Raw genomic sequence first — 15,091 nt, 5'->3', positions numbered from 1 at the left:
GCAGGCCTTCAGTCCTCCTTGCATATCAACGTTCACGTTCCTGTTCTAAATATAGTGATGTATGATTGCTCCAGTTGAAATGCCAGTTTAACCTGACACAGCCTACATTATTATCTCCATTTTCTAGATCAAAATACTGCCCTCCTACGAGATGCTATCTGTTCACTGTGCTTGTTTACATCCGGGTTGTAGAGCGGGGAGCGCAGGCTCTCGCTGCTCTATGGCTACAGCCCCGGCTAGTGGCGAGTGGCTGCATTGCAGTTTGACGATAGCATTTGACTGGCATTGAGTGTCAACATAAAATAATAATGTTAAATATATCCGACCAGTAATCGCAAGCGAGGGTAACAAAGTCTAACCCTTTAGTCGACTATGCACATCCCTTGTTGGCACCGAACCCAAATTATTGTTTTCATTTTTCAGGTATTTGGTCTGAAATAGATATTGGAAGAAATTCACATTTGGCTCATATGTAATAGGGTTTTTCTGAAGGTTAAAACGGGAGTACCACACGGTTCTGTTCCTGGTCTTTTTCCTTGTGTAGTATATAAAAATTAGCTACCATAATAATCATGTTTCGGAGCAGTTTTGCACTTGCAGATGATACAATCGTCAGGTCTAACTACTCAATACGTTTCCACATCATTGTTCTTAAATCTTTGGCTCATGGCATTTGCTGACATGCTACATACATGTCCCCATAATACAGATAAGAAACAAAACAAAATAAATATTGGCACTACATGGAAAGTCAGAAGTTTTAACAGAGTAATCATATTTCATTCTGAGGATACCACAAATACGTCAACCATCTCATAGTTATTTAAACAACTAACTCAAACACAGAAATGTCAAATCATTGGGGCTCTAAAGGAAACGGTGGTATTTTTCTTTTAGAAATGATGTAAACATTCTGTTGTAATCCATCCTGTAATTGTTACGATATTTCAGGTTTTCAGCATTTTTATCCTTTAAAGAAATCAACAAAGGAAAATCAATCAAGTTGATCCCGTAGACTGTATTTAAAACATGGACGTCGTCTCTCTCAGTGATGTCAGTCATTGTTTTTAAGCGCAGTTTTGAAGCCCAACAATGTCAGTCAACATATTGAAAATGCGGTCTCAAACTAACTTTTGCTCAACCTAACAACAGACAAAGAGGTGGGGCTGAAGTGGAGGCCTTTAGCCTCTTAGCAAACAACTGAAATGTGCTCGTCTGTAAACCACACCCCTAAGTATATAAACTCTTAGCCTTATAATCAAACAAGATGAGTTCTAAAAAAAAAACAGACATGACCTATTCAAACTAAAACAGTTTTTTGAATCCAACTGTAAACATGTTTATGTTTCCTTTAATAATTGACATTTTAAAATGGCTGTTAATGTGACTTCCAGGGTTTTTGCATGCAGCCTCAAGTGGTCACTCGAGGAACTGCAGTTTTTTGGCATTCCAGCAATAGCTTCATTTTTTAACCCCAGATGTTGCTGCTTGTTTTATTCTATACAAGGCAGGTTTAAGTGCTGTTGAAGCATTTCTGTCTGCAAGCTGGTGTGGTGAGGTGCTTTCTGAAATTACTATCATCATTAATAAAAAAATAAACGTTTGTTCATTTGACATATTAGGAGTCTGGCTCCTGAATGTCCTGCCCAACATTTGTGTGTGTAAAAATGAAATGGATTGCTATGATTGTAGCATCAAAAGGCATTTTGGTCTGTGTCTTTTAAAAACACCCCTAACAAAATGAAAATCATCTGATAGGTTTCAGATTTCTCTTATTTTGCAAATTGTTATGTGGATGCCAGCTAAACACTCGCCAGTTAATATGTCCTGGATCAAATGTTGTAATTTGAGTAATTCACTGATCAGTGGCAGTTGCACATGAGCAGATGGAGATTGCTTAACCAGTAGAAAGATTTGGAATTACTCCAAACCAGAGACCTAAAAAACAAAAACCCAACAAATGAAATTCCCTCAGTTCTAGCAGCTCTTTGGAGCTGGGTGACATGTGTAATCTGTAACATCGCTAATGAGATTTCCTCCTCTTCTCATCATAATGTGGCATTCTGCCTGCACTCTCTCTACAAATCATGTGGTGTAAGACAAACACATACTGTTACCCCATTTGTTGAGTGAGGTCATGCCAATATTTGACAAATGCGCCGCTTTAACCTCTTGTTTCTGTCATTTGGTATCAGTACTGCATTTGGGTCAGCTCCTCTGGGCATTGTCTGTAAGGCATTTCTTTTGACAATACTGTACGAAAGAGCCTCAGCCTGTAATGAAATATTGATTGTGGGTGCAGATGTTTCCGCCTCTGCATCATGTGTCACTGTGCTGTGGATGCATCTTTTCCATCAATGTGTCTTTACTTTGCATCAATTGCATTCTGTTTGTTAACACACTGTACTGAGGGGGAAAACAGAGATGGTTGTGCTTTCACATGTCCATTAATTCAAATGATTTCAGGAAGCAGTGCCCTAAGTAAAACTGTGTCTAATATCCAGATGTTATTCGAAAATGTGGATCAAAAAACTAAATCTTTAGATCCGCAGTTGGACGTTTTTTCTTATTTTTGGCTATCAAGTCTGTAAAAACAAACACAAACCCTAAGGCATACTAAGCAGGTCTCAGAGGCTAAAGGTCACAGTTTTAAGACAAAATCCAATGCAACAACATCTGTTTTCAGTCGAACATTTTGACTTCCGCGTGCTGCTGCTTAGAAAATAAGGGAAGCAGTGAACTGATTCGGAGCGTCCTGCTGTCACCAGAAAGCAGCAGTGGACTGCAGGGCTGCAGGGTTGCAGGGTTGGAGCCACATGTCTGAGTCCTGACTGATGGCTGCACTCAGGAGACCTGCAGTCAGTGCGTGACTGGACTACATCTGTGCCTGTGTGCTCGGTGTAGAGACTGAGACTGCCCTTTAGATAGGTAACAGTGTGTTCCATCATGTGAAATATCAAAATAGAGGTGGCGACATTTTCTGCAATTGTATGAACGTGTGTTTTTGCAAGATTTTTAGGCTCCAGTCATCTTATCATATCAAATGACACTAATACGTGTTTCGTTACCAGTTGTTGAGTCACAAACGTTTTTACATCCAACAAGCTTAGAACATAAAAGATGGACAATTGGACAGGTTTGTTGGTGTTAAAACACTCTTTGTACTAAGATAGGTGTAACGGTTTTTTTACACCAGGGGGAAGTATGCATTTTACTTACATGTTATGTAAATGCAAGACTCAAAAAGCTGTTTTCACATATGCACTTCAGGCGGACTGCCCCTGAAGTCCTCCTGAGTTGGTTGTTCACACATGCAGCTTACAGCAGGAGTCTTTCCCTGGCATGACGTAAAAAGAAAGTGGCCGACAAAGCAGCAGAGTCTGCTGCACCTGTGGTACCCAGAGAGGGGGGTCGGTCCCGAGACACTGAGAGGGGGGTCGTGAGATGCATTTAAAAAACAAATTAAAATTTTAAATGATTTCAAATTGCATATGTTACCCATTACTGTCACCACCCCCTTCCACTCGCTCCCAGTGAATTTTCCTGAATATCTCCTGCGTTCTCAGATTAGCTCGCCCTGACTCCATGCAGGAAATTTACCAGAGGGGGCTCACAAGAGAAAGTCCAGGTAAAGTCTGGAAAAAGTTGGCTGTTTGCATTCACACATGCAACGGATATTTTTAAGGAGTTTTGTGCAAGTGTGAAAGCACTTACTGTATAATCACACATCCCTTTTGTGTGGCAAGGTTGTGTCATACTGTGTCCCTAAAGTAAAAAAATATGAAGACATATTATGAACTGAAATCTGTGACAAAGCAGAACACCTCACAAATGTTTCCAGTTCTTATCAAACGGTGTTTCATAAACTTCTAGACCTGCTAAATCCAAAAATGTAATTTCAGTCCGTGTGAAATCTCAGAGAGCTCCGCCTCCTCAAATCCATTAAGTAATCGTATCAAAGAGTTTAGAAAACATAACAGCATTCACCTTGACTACATGATTTGAATGTTGCTACTGCTAGATGGTTTTTTTTCCTTCTGAGGACTGGTTCGTTAATTCTCTGAAACATCCCGTCCTGTCCACGCTTGTTTTGAGGACTTCTAGGCTGGCAGAGTGAGGCATGATCCAGGAACAGTGGATCACAAGTCCTGCTGCTCAGCTGCTTAACACACCCTTTCAGGATTTGGCAGCACACCCAGCAATGCAACTAAACCTGCTTAGTGCAGCTCCCTTTTTTTTATTCCTGCCAACCATTCACCTCCCGGTAATTAAACTGGTGCTCACCTCCCCTGCATGCTGCAGAGAGGATGTGTTTCGCGACTGTCTGCTTTTATCCGACACGAGGAACAGCCGACGGGCCAGCATCGCCGCGGCAGCAGCAGCCTCAGAATGGGGTTAAGCTTTGTGGCGCCCATGTAATACTGACCTAGTTAACATGCAGATCTGACGCAGAGCGGCTGGGCCAGCACAGCACAGAGCAGTGAAATCACACCAAAACAATAACATCCCCCTCCTCCTGGACAAGAGGTCGCAAATTAACACCAGGATTACTGAGCACTGAGGGAGAAGGTTTTAGCATCTGACAAGCATCATTTCTGTGCATCCAAGATTCTAATCTGTCCTCAACCCCCCCCCCCCCCCCCTCCTCTACTGGGGTAACCTGGTGGGTCTGCAGGATGCATATTAGATGACACATTTCTAAATAAATTATGATCTTAGTTTTGAGCTGCTCAGTCTCAGATTAGGGCCCCTTGACATCCGTTTGAATTTATCTGAAATCTGTGTTTTTTTACCACATTTTTGTCACCTGAACGGAGGCTACCCTCGTGTCCTGGCAATGCTCCTCTTTGTTTGCAATGCTTCACCAGAGTGCTTCATTTTTCCAGTGGAATAACTGATTCCGAGACTTAAACGGACTCACGTCTCTTGCCTCTGCCGATGTGTGTGCAACGAGGGAATGTTAGCTGAAGTGATGAGCTCTTGCTCGCACGCTGCCTCTCTCTGTTCTTGATATGAGTTTCTGATTGTAAGTGGCCATCACATGTTTTCTTGCGGGTTTCAGTCAATCGTATTTAGCCTCTCCATGTCTGTCTGTGGTGTGGGGGAGACCAGCCTCGCCCCTAGGGGTTGAAAACAGGTCACACACAGACAGGCTGACGGGAGCTGCAGCGGCCAAAATATGGTAGAAACTCTCATCATTTTTTAAATCATTTTTTTATCTTTTCATTTAGCTCAGGCGATGTGAAAAACACTTGAATATGTAGGTAGACTTGTTGTTTGAATCTCACCCACATTTCAGCAAATTCCACGGTATCCTGTGTGTTACAGTTGATTTCATTTTCATTCTCAAACTCTGTGATTTGTCCCTTAGTGTTAGGGCCCTTTCTCAGATGATATCAGGTACAGGTCATGGCAGGACGTTCAGGCCGGTTTCCTGATGTTAGCTCTGCTACTGAATTTCCAAAGTGATTGTTTCCAGCCATGATCACATTTTATATCCCATGTTTAATAATCAATCAATCAATCCATCAGTTGTTTTTTTCTAGCACAGCAAACATTATCTGAAGACCCTGTAAAGGTCTAGACTGTACTCTTTGTCATATTTACAGTGACCCATCATAAGTCCACCATGAGCCAAACACCAAACATTTAGCAAAGGTACCATGGCAACAAAAACCTCCATGTAACAGTCAGAAACCTCGATCACCACCAGACTCAAGATGATCTGCTGCGATTGTGCTTGATTTTGAAGATAAAGGGAGATGCAGAAACAGAGATGGAAGGAGACAAACAAACAGAGCAACAAACGTAAAGTTATTGAAAACTATAATTATTATTCTAATATTACAGTGGAGGGATTTAGTGACATTTTTCAACTCTTACAAACATTTTCCTCTAAGATATAATTGAGGGAAATCAAACTGTTCTCCTGACTGCTGCAGGGATTATTAGCTAGAGGTTGTTTTTTGTTTCTTATATATGAAAGACGTGATACAAGAACACCATCTGGCCTTACAGACATGCTGGGAAAAAAACTGAGTGGGCAGCAGGTTTTTCTGTGCATAGAGTCTTTATTAGCTGATGGTGAGCAGTCATAGTAAAGGACACTTTAATAGGGGCTGAAACTAAAAAAGATGTCCATTACCTTTTAATTCTCCTAGTTATTTCCATTCAGGGTTGGGGTGATTAACGATATTGAGATATTTAAGTGTAAGTTTAAATCAGGGCTCAACCAATGTAGGGATTTGTGGCCAATATGGATATTGGGAAGCAGGATGTGCTTGATACAGAGGATGTACTTGATTTCTTCTATATGTGTAAAACTTTGCACATTCTTCCATTAAAAACAAGTTATGATCTCAAACAAGTATTGTATCTCTGTGAGTTATGCTTCCTCAAACGATCATTCATGCCCGTTGTGTGTGGTCGTTCATCTATTGTCTGGCACACGTGGTACTTTGTTTTCTCGTCTGACAAGCCGTCGATGGAGGTCAGCTTAAGCGGCGTGTGTCGTTTGTATGCTGAATGTTAGCGGTGAGGAAGCCACGCCCATCTGGCGCACACCGGCCGACGGGCTGCCTGTTTGTTTTGGGAGGGAGAGCAGTACATACTAATCCTCCTGAATCCTTAATTGTTACAGAGCATGAAGTTTGTTTCTCTTCTACATCATGAATATGATTCCATCTGTGTTTTGATCCATGACGGTCAACAGAAAGAGAAAGTATTTTCTCTCACATGGGTCGTTCATTAGCTAAGATGCTAATGTGTTTAAAACAGATGAAGAGGTCTGGAGGTCCAAGAGCTTTGTAGAGATATTTATGTCAGTCAACCAGCAAGGACAAAAAGAGCGAGGGCCACTCCCCCAGGAAGCTCTCTTCATCACATCACTGCTCCCTCTGTAACGAGACGGGGCTTCAAATATGGAAATGAATGCTCATCTAAAATCCTTCTCCAGTTCAGGTTTGTTCACAGCGTTAAGCTCCCAGCTCCAACTGCTCATCATGGAGTTTTCTTTTTGCTGACACATACAGGTGATCAATAAAACCAAATAAAGCATAACGGTTCTCATTACAGCGTGAAGGTAAAGATGGATTTGTCCACTTTAAGGTTATAAAAGATTCCCCAGTGTAAGAAGTGGTGTGCCCACAGGATTCCCTGTTCATCTCAGTGCTTGTTAAACTGGGAGATGCTTACTGGTTTCCTCTTGAGTGCTTTCAGTAGACATGTGTTCATTTTCTCACGTCTGTGATTTTCCATGAGGATGGACACGCCTCTGACGACACGCTCACCAGATCTGCACAGCCTAATGCGCCCCCTCTCTCATGCAGGCCATCACTATAAATCGAATAGTCAGTTCATAGATTGTAAAAAAAAAAACTTTTTATCTTTTAGAGGGCAATTTTTACCTTGACTGGAGACAGCTGAAGAGACACAGGAAAGAGAGAGAGAGGGGATGACATGCAGCAAAGGGCAAAGGTTGGATTTTAACCCACGCTTGCTGCGGGGAGGACTTAATCCTCTGTACATGGGGCGCGCGACATAACCGCCAGGCCATTCAGAGCGCCTGCTCTCAGCTTTTTGAAAATGCTTCATTTAAATTTGAAAAGTCTGTGTTTTAGACGAAAGGTCAGGCAAATGATTCTCTGAAGACCTTTTGTGAATAAACAATCTACTTTTTAATTCAGACAACATTCAGGAGTATAAGTGATTAACAGCTTAAGATTTGTCTAAAGAAACTTTAAAAACACAAACATGTTAGTTTTATTATTTTTATTAGGATATTTTTTCAATGCAGTTTGGGAAAAAAAAGATTAAAATAAAATTTGACAGTCTATACAAATTCTTCAGATGTAAAATTGCTTTTGTTTCCTTTCTCACATTTTTCTATCTTTGTATTGAAGTTCTCTTCATATATTATCAATGTTTTTGTTTTTGTTCTTCCTATCCCTATCTTTCTTTCTTCACTCGTTTTCTTGTTCTGGGTGGTAATCCTTTTCATTTTCCTTTTTGTTCTTTGCGAGTCTTAGTGATCTTTCCTTTTTAAGATTTATTTTTGGGCTTCTGCCTGTATTCGATAGGAGTGTAGGAAACAGAGGAGAGAGAGAGAGAGTGGTCCGCCTGCTTGGTGGACTGTAACCTCCGTACATGGGGTGTGATCTAACCGCTAGGCCATCTGCGCCTTCCTTCTAACATTCATCATTGTTGATATATTCTAATTATTCAGTAAGAAGTAAAGAGGCAGAATCTTATTTAAGACGTTGAACGTAATGACGGGCGTTTTGAGCTCCAGCACTTTCACTGAGTGCGTGGAAGTTGAGCTCACCGTCTCTGTGACAGTTGGACATTATCTGTCTGACTTCATTGCATTAAGGTCATGTGAATATTTTTTGTGTTTGTTATATATCTGTGTGTGTGTGTGTGTGTGTGTGTATTAAAGCAGAAGAATGAGGACTGTTGATCTCCCAGCCTCGTCCTCAGCCGTGCCCACGCCCCGCTGAGCATCGCCGTGGGCCTCTTCATTTGCATTAAGTGCAGTTGTTTTAACAAAGCCCTGCTTGTATGTAGACCCACGCTCACACTCAGAGCAAAGTGCTTCCAGTCACTCTTGATTTACTCCAATTGTTTTGAAGTTATTGTCCCCGGATCGTGCTTCAGAGTCCATTGTCTTGGGTCCGTGGGCCGATCGGGCTGCAGTGTCGTACTTTTCCTCTGATATTACCTCGACTTGAGGGTTGGATCACAGAGACACAGATGATTCTGACAAACAATACAATCCCTCACTGCCTCTCCATTCTTGTGCACGAGCCTGCATCTTCTTCTATTAACTGCCAGCTGCACACGATGGTGGGAAAAACACATGAGGCCAATAAAACGCTTTTCTGCCAACTGCTCTCATAGCTCGGATCTGGAGCCTCTTTTTGTACGTTGAATTCTCGGCGATTTCTCAACAAAGTCAGAACCTTCAGATCCGGATGTTTTCAGAATTGCCTTTTCACACATGTACCTCACTGCTGGGGGGTCGTAGTGTTGATTTTTTGATGGGAGTCATGGACCAATCTGATGGGTTGGGAACCGTACGGTCGCCGGTTCAAGTCCTGATGCAAATCATAATATAATGGAAGTTGGTCTGGAGAGGTGCAAGGGTACTGCTGAAATGCCCTTGAGCAAGGCATCGAACCCCCAACCGCTATTTGTGTGTATTATGTGTCTGTGTGAGAGAAGCATGTCTCTAAAATAAAAGTATAAAACCAGAATTTCCATCAGGGATTAATAAAGTATGTAAACTTAAAAATCAAAAAAAATGAGAGGGCCTGGAGTCCTTGACAACATCACAGTCAACATGGTTTGTAAATTTAAAATAATATAACATAACTTAAATCAGTGTGCAGTTTAAGGTGGGGTGCTTATGGACTTACTTCCCCCCAACTGGGCTGGCCAATGAATGCCTTCAGTTAACAAATGACTTCATTAAATAGCATGTGGTTTAAGAATGCTTTAAATGATATACATTTAAATTCATTTGTGCTGGTTTGTGCTAATATAATAAAACATTAAAGAAAAAAAAAAGGGTGGGGGAGGGCGGCTGGACAACATGCTAAGCATGTTAGCGCAGTAACAGATTCCCTCACTCTCTAATCCTGGAGCAGAGATGTAGGAGGCAGATGGATGAATAGGAGAACCTGCAGGAAGTCCAGAGTGGATGCTCTATACGACAGTCTGGACATCAGCTGTCATGACAACAATCCAAAAAAAAAAGCGAGCACACTGACCTCCCTCTTATACATCTCTGGCTTACTGTTGTGTTTCATCAGATTCTATTAGATTTCCATGTTTTCTAGCTCGACTGCTTGAACCTCTGACTCCCAGATTAGACTCATAATCTGAATCTTACTTTGTCTCCCTTTGTGTCTCCGTCTGTAACGTTTGTGTTTTTTGCTGCTGACTGTCTCGGCCTGGTTTCTCTTAGAAAAGAGCTTCTTCTTCTTGATGGGACAAACCTGGTTGAATAAAAATAAAATGCTTCTGTTGACAAAAAAGGGGGGGTTGACTGGTTGCTCTCTGTGGTCTAAGTAGACAGGGGAGGACACCAGGCCCTCCCAGCAATACAAATTCAGAATGAAGAAAGAAATACTGAAAAGGTTTTTATTTTAACGGCTTAATAATTTAAAACACTAAACACAGAGGTCTTCATCAGGGCTGACACGTCGTGAAATGCTTGTGTTGGTCTGCATGTTGTTCACTCCAGGTCCAGTACTGATTTTGTCCTGTGCTCTGCCTCTTTCAGCTCAGGGATTTGTGTGTGCAAGACGGGAGTGTACGGACCCAAGTGTGATGACTGCCACCCGGGTTTCTTCCACTTCAGCAGCACAGGGTGCCGGCCCTGCCAGTGCAACAACCACACCAACTACTGCCACCCCCAGTCAGGTGAGTCTGCAGAGGACACACGGAGACAGAGCATCAGAGAGACAGACACACTTACTTTTTAGTTTGAGTCCCTAGCTCTGTTTGTCTATCAGAGAGTTTAGGAGATCTCTGTGGATTCTTCAGCTTTTGGTAATGTCTTAACATGTTCCTGCTTTGCTCTGTGTGCAGTGACACAGCTTAAATAAGTGCAGAGATTAGACTTTAAAGTCACCATGAAACAGAAGTGATGTCACTGTCCTACTGAAGCCGAATAGAACCAATCACAAGATAGAAGGCGGGACTTAATGTTGAGATAAAAATGATTGGGTCGTTGAAAAAGTCAGCAAACGTGGTATAAAAATTAGACACAGCTTTTAAATTGGTGGAAAATGAGTAAACACCCCGGGGTGCAGGATGTGTCATCAGACGTTTGAAACATTGTACAGGTTAGTAAAGTGTAAAAATACTCAGATGATTCTTCATTGAAATATATTAGACTGATAAATGAACGTTGAACACAGGAACGCCCGTTTAAAATCAGGATCATTTCATGGGGACTTAAAATGCTAATCCGCTGTAGGGGTGTTCTTGAGTAAAAAGTTGAGTCAGCAACTTTCAGGGAGCAGCCCCATAATGAGTCTTAACTCCTGACTTTAGCACAGGTTAACACCTCTGCACTAAATGCTGACGATAACGTGCTGTGTTTGGTGCCAGAGTCTGGGAGCACACAAAACCTCCAGTCCCCCTAGAGTCAATATTTACCGATGAAACAGAGCTGAAGTGGGATGTTCAGTTGGTTAGAAAGGACTGGCGCTGCATCAGAAGGAACTTTAGAACTGTAGAAAATCACAATCATCCAAATCCTCTTCTGTGTCTTCTCAGCAGTCAGGCTTTTAAACCTCCAGCTAAGTGACAGGGAGGAGGAAAGGTGGAGGGGGGAAAGGGTTTTTTTTATGGTGGGGGGTAGTTTGAGGAGCCATATGTCTTTCCATTATAATGCGGCAGGGGGGGGGGGGCAGATGGAGTGCTGTAGCCTTGCCATGGGCTCGGTCTTCTGTCTTCACTGCTGTGGATCTACATAGCTCAGGTTTGACAGCTCCCTTTAAAGCCTGACCCTAACCTCTCCCCGGAGGCCGCCTGCTCTTGGAACACATTGTGCAAACGCAAATTATACAGTATACCAAACACTGTGGACCTCAAATAAACATGACGGGGACTCGTCACTTCCAACAGGACTGAGACAGACTGTCCGCAAACAGTTTCGACTGCGACTGTAATCAAATCTAAATACTGAACAAAAGAATGCAGAGAAAAAAGGATTTCCAGTTTTAACCTTTGTTTGTTTTTGATTTGACCTCTGACCCTTCAGAGCTCGTTTTGAAAACCTGTCCCATGTGTTGTGTCTGGGTGCTTCAGGGCTGCATGGGGGATTAAACAATCGTAATAAGACTTTTGGACTTTTTTAAAGAGAATATGTTTCTGTCTAACAAGATGATGCACAGCAAACATCAGTCATTCAGTCTGCAATCTATTATTTTAAAATAACATGATTTTAAGTAAACAAACGTCTGGTTGATATCAGAGGAACAAGCTGAACTGAGTGGTCTAACTGAAGAGCTCAGCTGAAGCCTGCAGGAACAATACTGATAATCTTAAAGACGAAGCTGCTCTGGGGTGTCGGTGGATTAGTGGTTGGTGAGCGTGCTCCATGTACGCAGTCCTCTGAGCGAGTTTGAATCCGACCTGTGGCTCCTTCCCCGCATGTCGTTCCCCTCGCTCTCTCTCTCTCTGATTTCTGACTCTATTTACCATCCTATCTCTAAAATAAAGGCATAAAGAAGCCTCAGAGTAAACCTTTAAAAAAACAAATGCTCTATTTAATGTTGAACTGGTTTGAATCAGCAGCTGCAGTTGTTGTTGGAGAGGAGAGGAGGAAACATTTGCCAAAAGATTCAGCTCGACAGATAGATACTTTATTTATCCAGAGGGAAATACTAAAGATACTAAAGGGATCCTAACTTAGAAACCTTTCGATCGTGTTGCTGATAGCTCGCTCTCATCCCATCCTGACACGGTGTCTGCAGCGTGTTTGAAACATGAAACTCATTCAGTGTTTAACTATCTTTATTAAAGGAAGAATGCATTCTTGATAGTTCATAGTAGACAACTGCAGTACATGTAAAACCAAAGAGTTTGATAAAGTTGAACAAGTGGTCTTTGTTTTCCTCAGGCTTTGGTCATCATCAGGAGAACAGTCGTTAACAGATTGTATGTCCTGATTTAAATTAAAAATGGATGTCTCGAGAGAAAATGATATGATGATATTTTGCCATATTGCTCTGTTTTGCTTTTCTCCAGGACAACGAACATACTGTGTTTTAACAACCCTTATTTTAAAGCTGGTATTTGTGGCGTTCATCAGGGTCATCCAGGCCACAAGCCCAAACACGTCTGTCTAATAAAGTTGTTCTTTAAAGTGTAGCTGCAGCTTTTTGACCTCGTCAAGACTGTCTCACTCTCCATGCTTCTTAGAAGTTGTTGAAGTTTTGTCAGAAAACTCGACTCTTCTTCTAAAAGCTGATATTTCTCATCACTCAGTTATGGAGGCCATGATGCATTCACATGAGAAAAAAAAGTGAGCACATTTTTTCTTTTTTCCATAAAAATGCAGATAATAATCTCTGTAATTCAGGAAAACTAAGCAGATTTTAATTTCTCATGTGAATGCATAAGCTCTTGTACCACTGTTTGTTTAAAATAAAAAGCCCTTTCCTCCAGGTGAAAGCCCTCCTCAACCTGTCATTGACCGTGTAATCTTCAGGTTTAGCTGATTCCACACATTAGCAACTCGTCTGTTGACACTTAGGTGATGATGCATGGTTTGAACCCGCTGCACAAAGCTATAACATAGTGTGCTGCCTGCGGACAGGTTCAGTCACGTCTACATGACACGAGCATGGAGGCAAAACAACTCAACCAAAAACATGCAGTGGAGGCGACACCTTCACAAACATTTACAACAAAGTATGACGTCATGCTGAGGATACAAAAGTATTTTAATGTTATTCTGTGACGTTGATTACTTCATGTGTTTTTATAAAACCTGAACAAACTCAGAACATTAATGATCATCAAACAATAGTCTTTGACCTTTAGGTTAAACATGTAACTGATGAGATCGAGTTCAAATGATAAAAACACAAAATGTTTAATAATACATTTGCATAATGAAGTATGACTTCTTCTATTTGTATCTTGAACTTAATTTTCTCGGAGGTTAAATTGATAAAGTACAACAAATAGACTTCAGGCGTCATATTGGAGGTCATTATTGGTCTACCTGGACCCGGGGGTGTGTCCAGACTTTTTTGGACTGGGGAGACCCAACTGGGGTTGAAGCTTCAAGGTTGTGTTTATTCTCCCTGTGAGAGGGATATTTGTTTAGCAGTCAGCAGTAAAATACATTCATACAACCAGCAATCAGCATAAAAGACAAGAAGGACACTAAGAAGTAAAAATTAAAATGGACAATAAATAAATACAAATAAAACAGACGAAGGGGGGGGGTGAGGCCATGGCAGCAGGGACAAAGGAGTTCCTCAGTCTCTTTGTCCTTCATGCTGGCAGCAGCTGAAACTCTTTGAACAGAGGATGACTATGATCTGCCAGGATTGACCGGGCCTTCTTCAAGGTCTTAACTCTATATAAATAAGTAACACACACAATTTAAAACAGGACTAAAACATCTTCATAAAAGTGTTGTCGGCGCTTCCAGAGAAAGTTGGCTTTTTTTTTTTTTTTACAAACGGCATCAGTTTGAAGCTCAAAGGTCAGTTTGTCCATGATGGACACTGACTTGTGACGGGTCCTGAAGTTTGTGCACACACATGAATGAAGAGCATTTATTTACCCCTCCTGTCTGCACTTTTAAGTAACACAAGATAATGGCATGATATACATCTTCTTTAAGCTTAACTCTTCAGGGACTCAAAACAATATGTACGTCCAAAGTCACTATTTAAAGTATTGAAAACAAACCTCTGCACACTGAAAACTACGAGCTGCCTGATGCAACACAGCCTGAAAAGTGGATTTCAACCTCTGACAAGGCAAATAGCCAATGATAGTCTGGGATTTTGGGGTGGTACCTGGGTCTGGACACGCCCCTGCCTGGACCCCGAGGCCTGATCCATCCAAACATACAGTATTTCTATTTGTTTGAATGTATTTATTGTTCTTCCTCATGAGGCGTCGGACTGTTAATAAGAAATTGATGAAAATGGAAGGAGCTGTCTTTTATCCCTGTGCTGGCTGTTGTTCCTCTTTTAGCTTGTCTTCTTTATCTTAATAACTCATCCTCTTAAGAGAACTGGTAACCCATACCTGGTAATGTTGAGTTTGTGTTTGAATCAGGGTGATCTGATTCATTATCAGTGGGAGAAAAAGGTTTGACAGGAAGTCTAACCAGCTGATCAAAGACAGTAAAAAGACTGAATTTCCAAATCCTATCCATCCTGATGCAGATGAAACGTTTTGCAATACAGAGCTTTGAGGTCGATGTGTGAATACAATTAGACAATTTCCCCGTTACAGGAAATCAATAAAAATGGAAAAAAAATGAATCTTAAAAACCTTAAATCCCTAAACCTTTCATTTTTATCAACAAAGGAGGCCGAGTTTTCTAACC

The 15,091-nt window shown here is 41.5% G+C and overlaps 1 protein-coding gene across 1 annotated transcript in view; it reads left to right on the top strand.

Moving 5' to 3' along the window:
• si:ch211-158d24.2 (multiple epidermal growth factor-like domains protein 9) overlaps positions 1 to 15,091 on the top strand; it is a 41,518-nt gene that overhangs the window by 14,382 nt on the left and 12,045 nt on the right. Inside the window, exon 3 of the mRNA XM_061037387.1 lies at positions 10,286 to 10,425. Within this exon, the coding sequence (XP_060893370.1) occupies positions 10,286 to 10,425 (140 nt within the window). The remainder of the gene's footprint in view (positions 1 to 10,285; positions 10,426 to 15,091) is intronic.

This window comes from Labrus mixtus, chromosome 5 (genome assembly GCF_963584025.1).
Source record: "Labrus mixtus chromosome 5, fLabMix1.1, whole genome shotgun sequence".
Classification (NCBI taxonomy): Eukaryota; Metazoa; Chordata; class Actinopteri; order Labriformes; family Labridae; genus Labrus; species Labrus mixtus.
The sequence above is the reverse complement of the archived record's forward strand: the minus strand, read 5'-3'. Positions and strand labels throughout refer to the sequence as shown.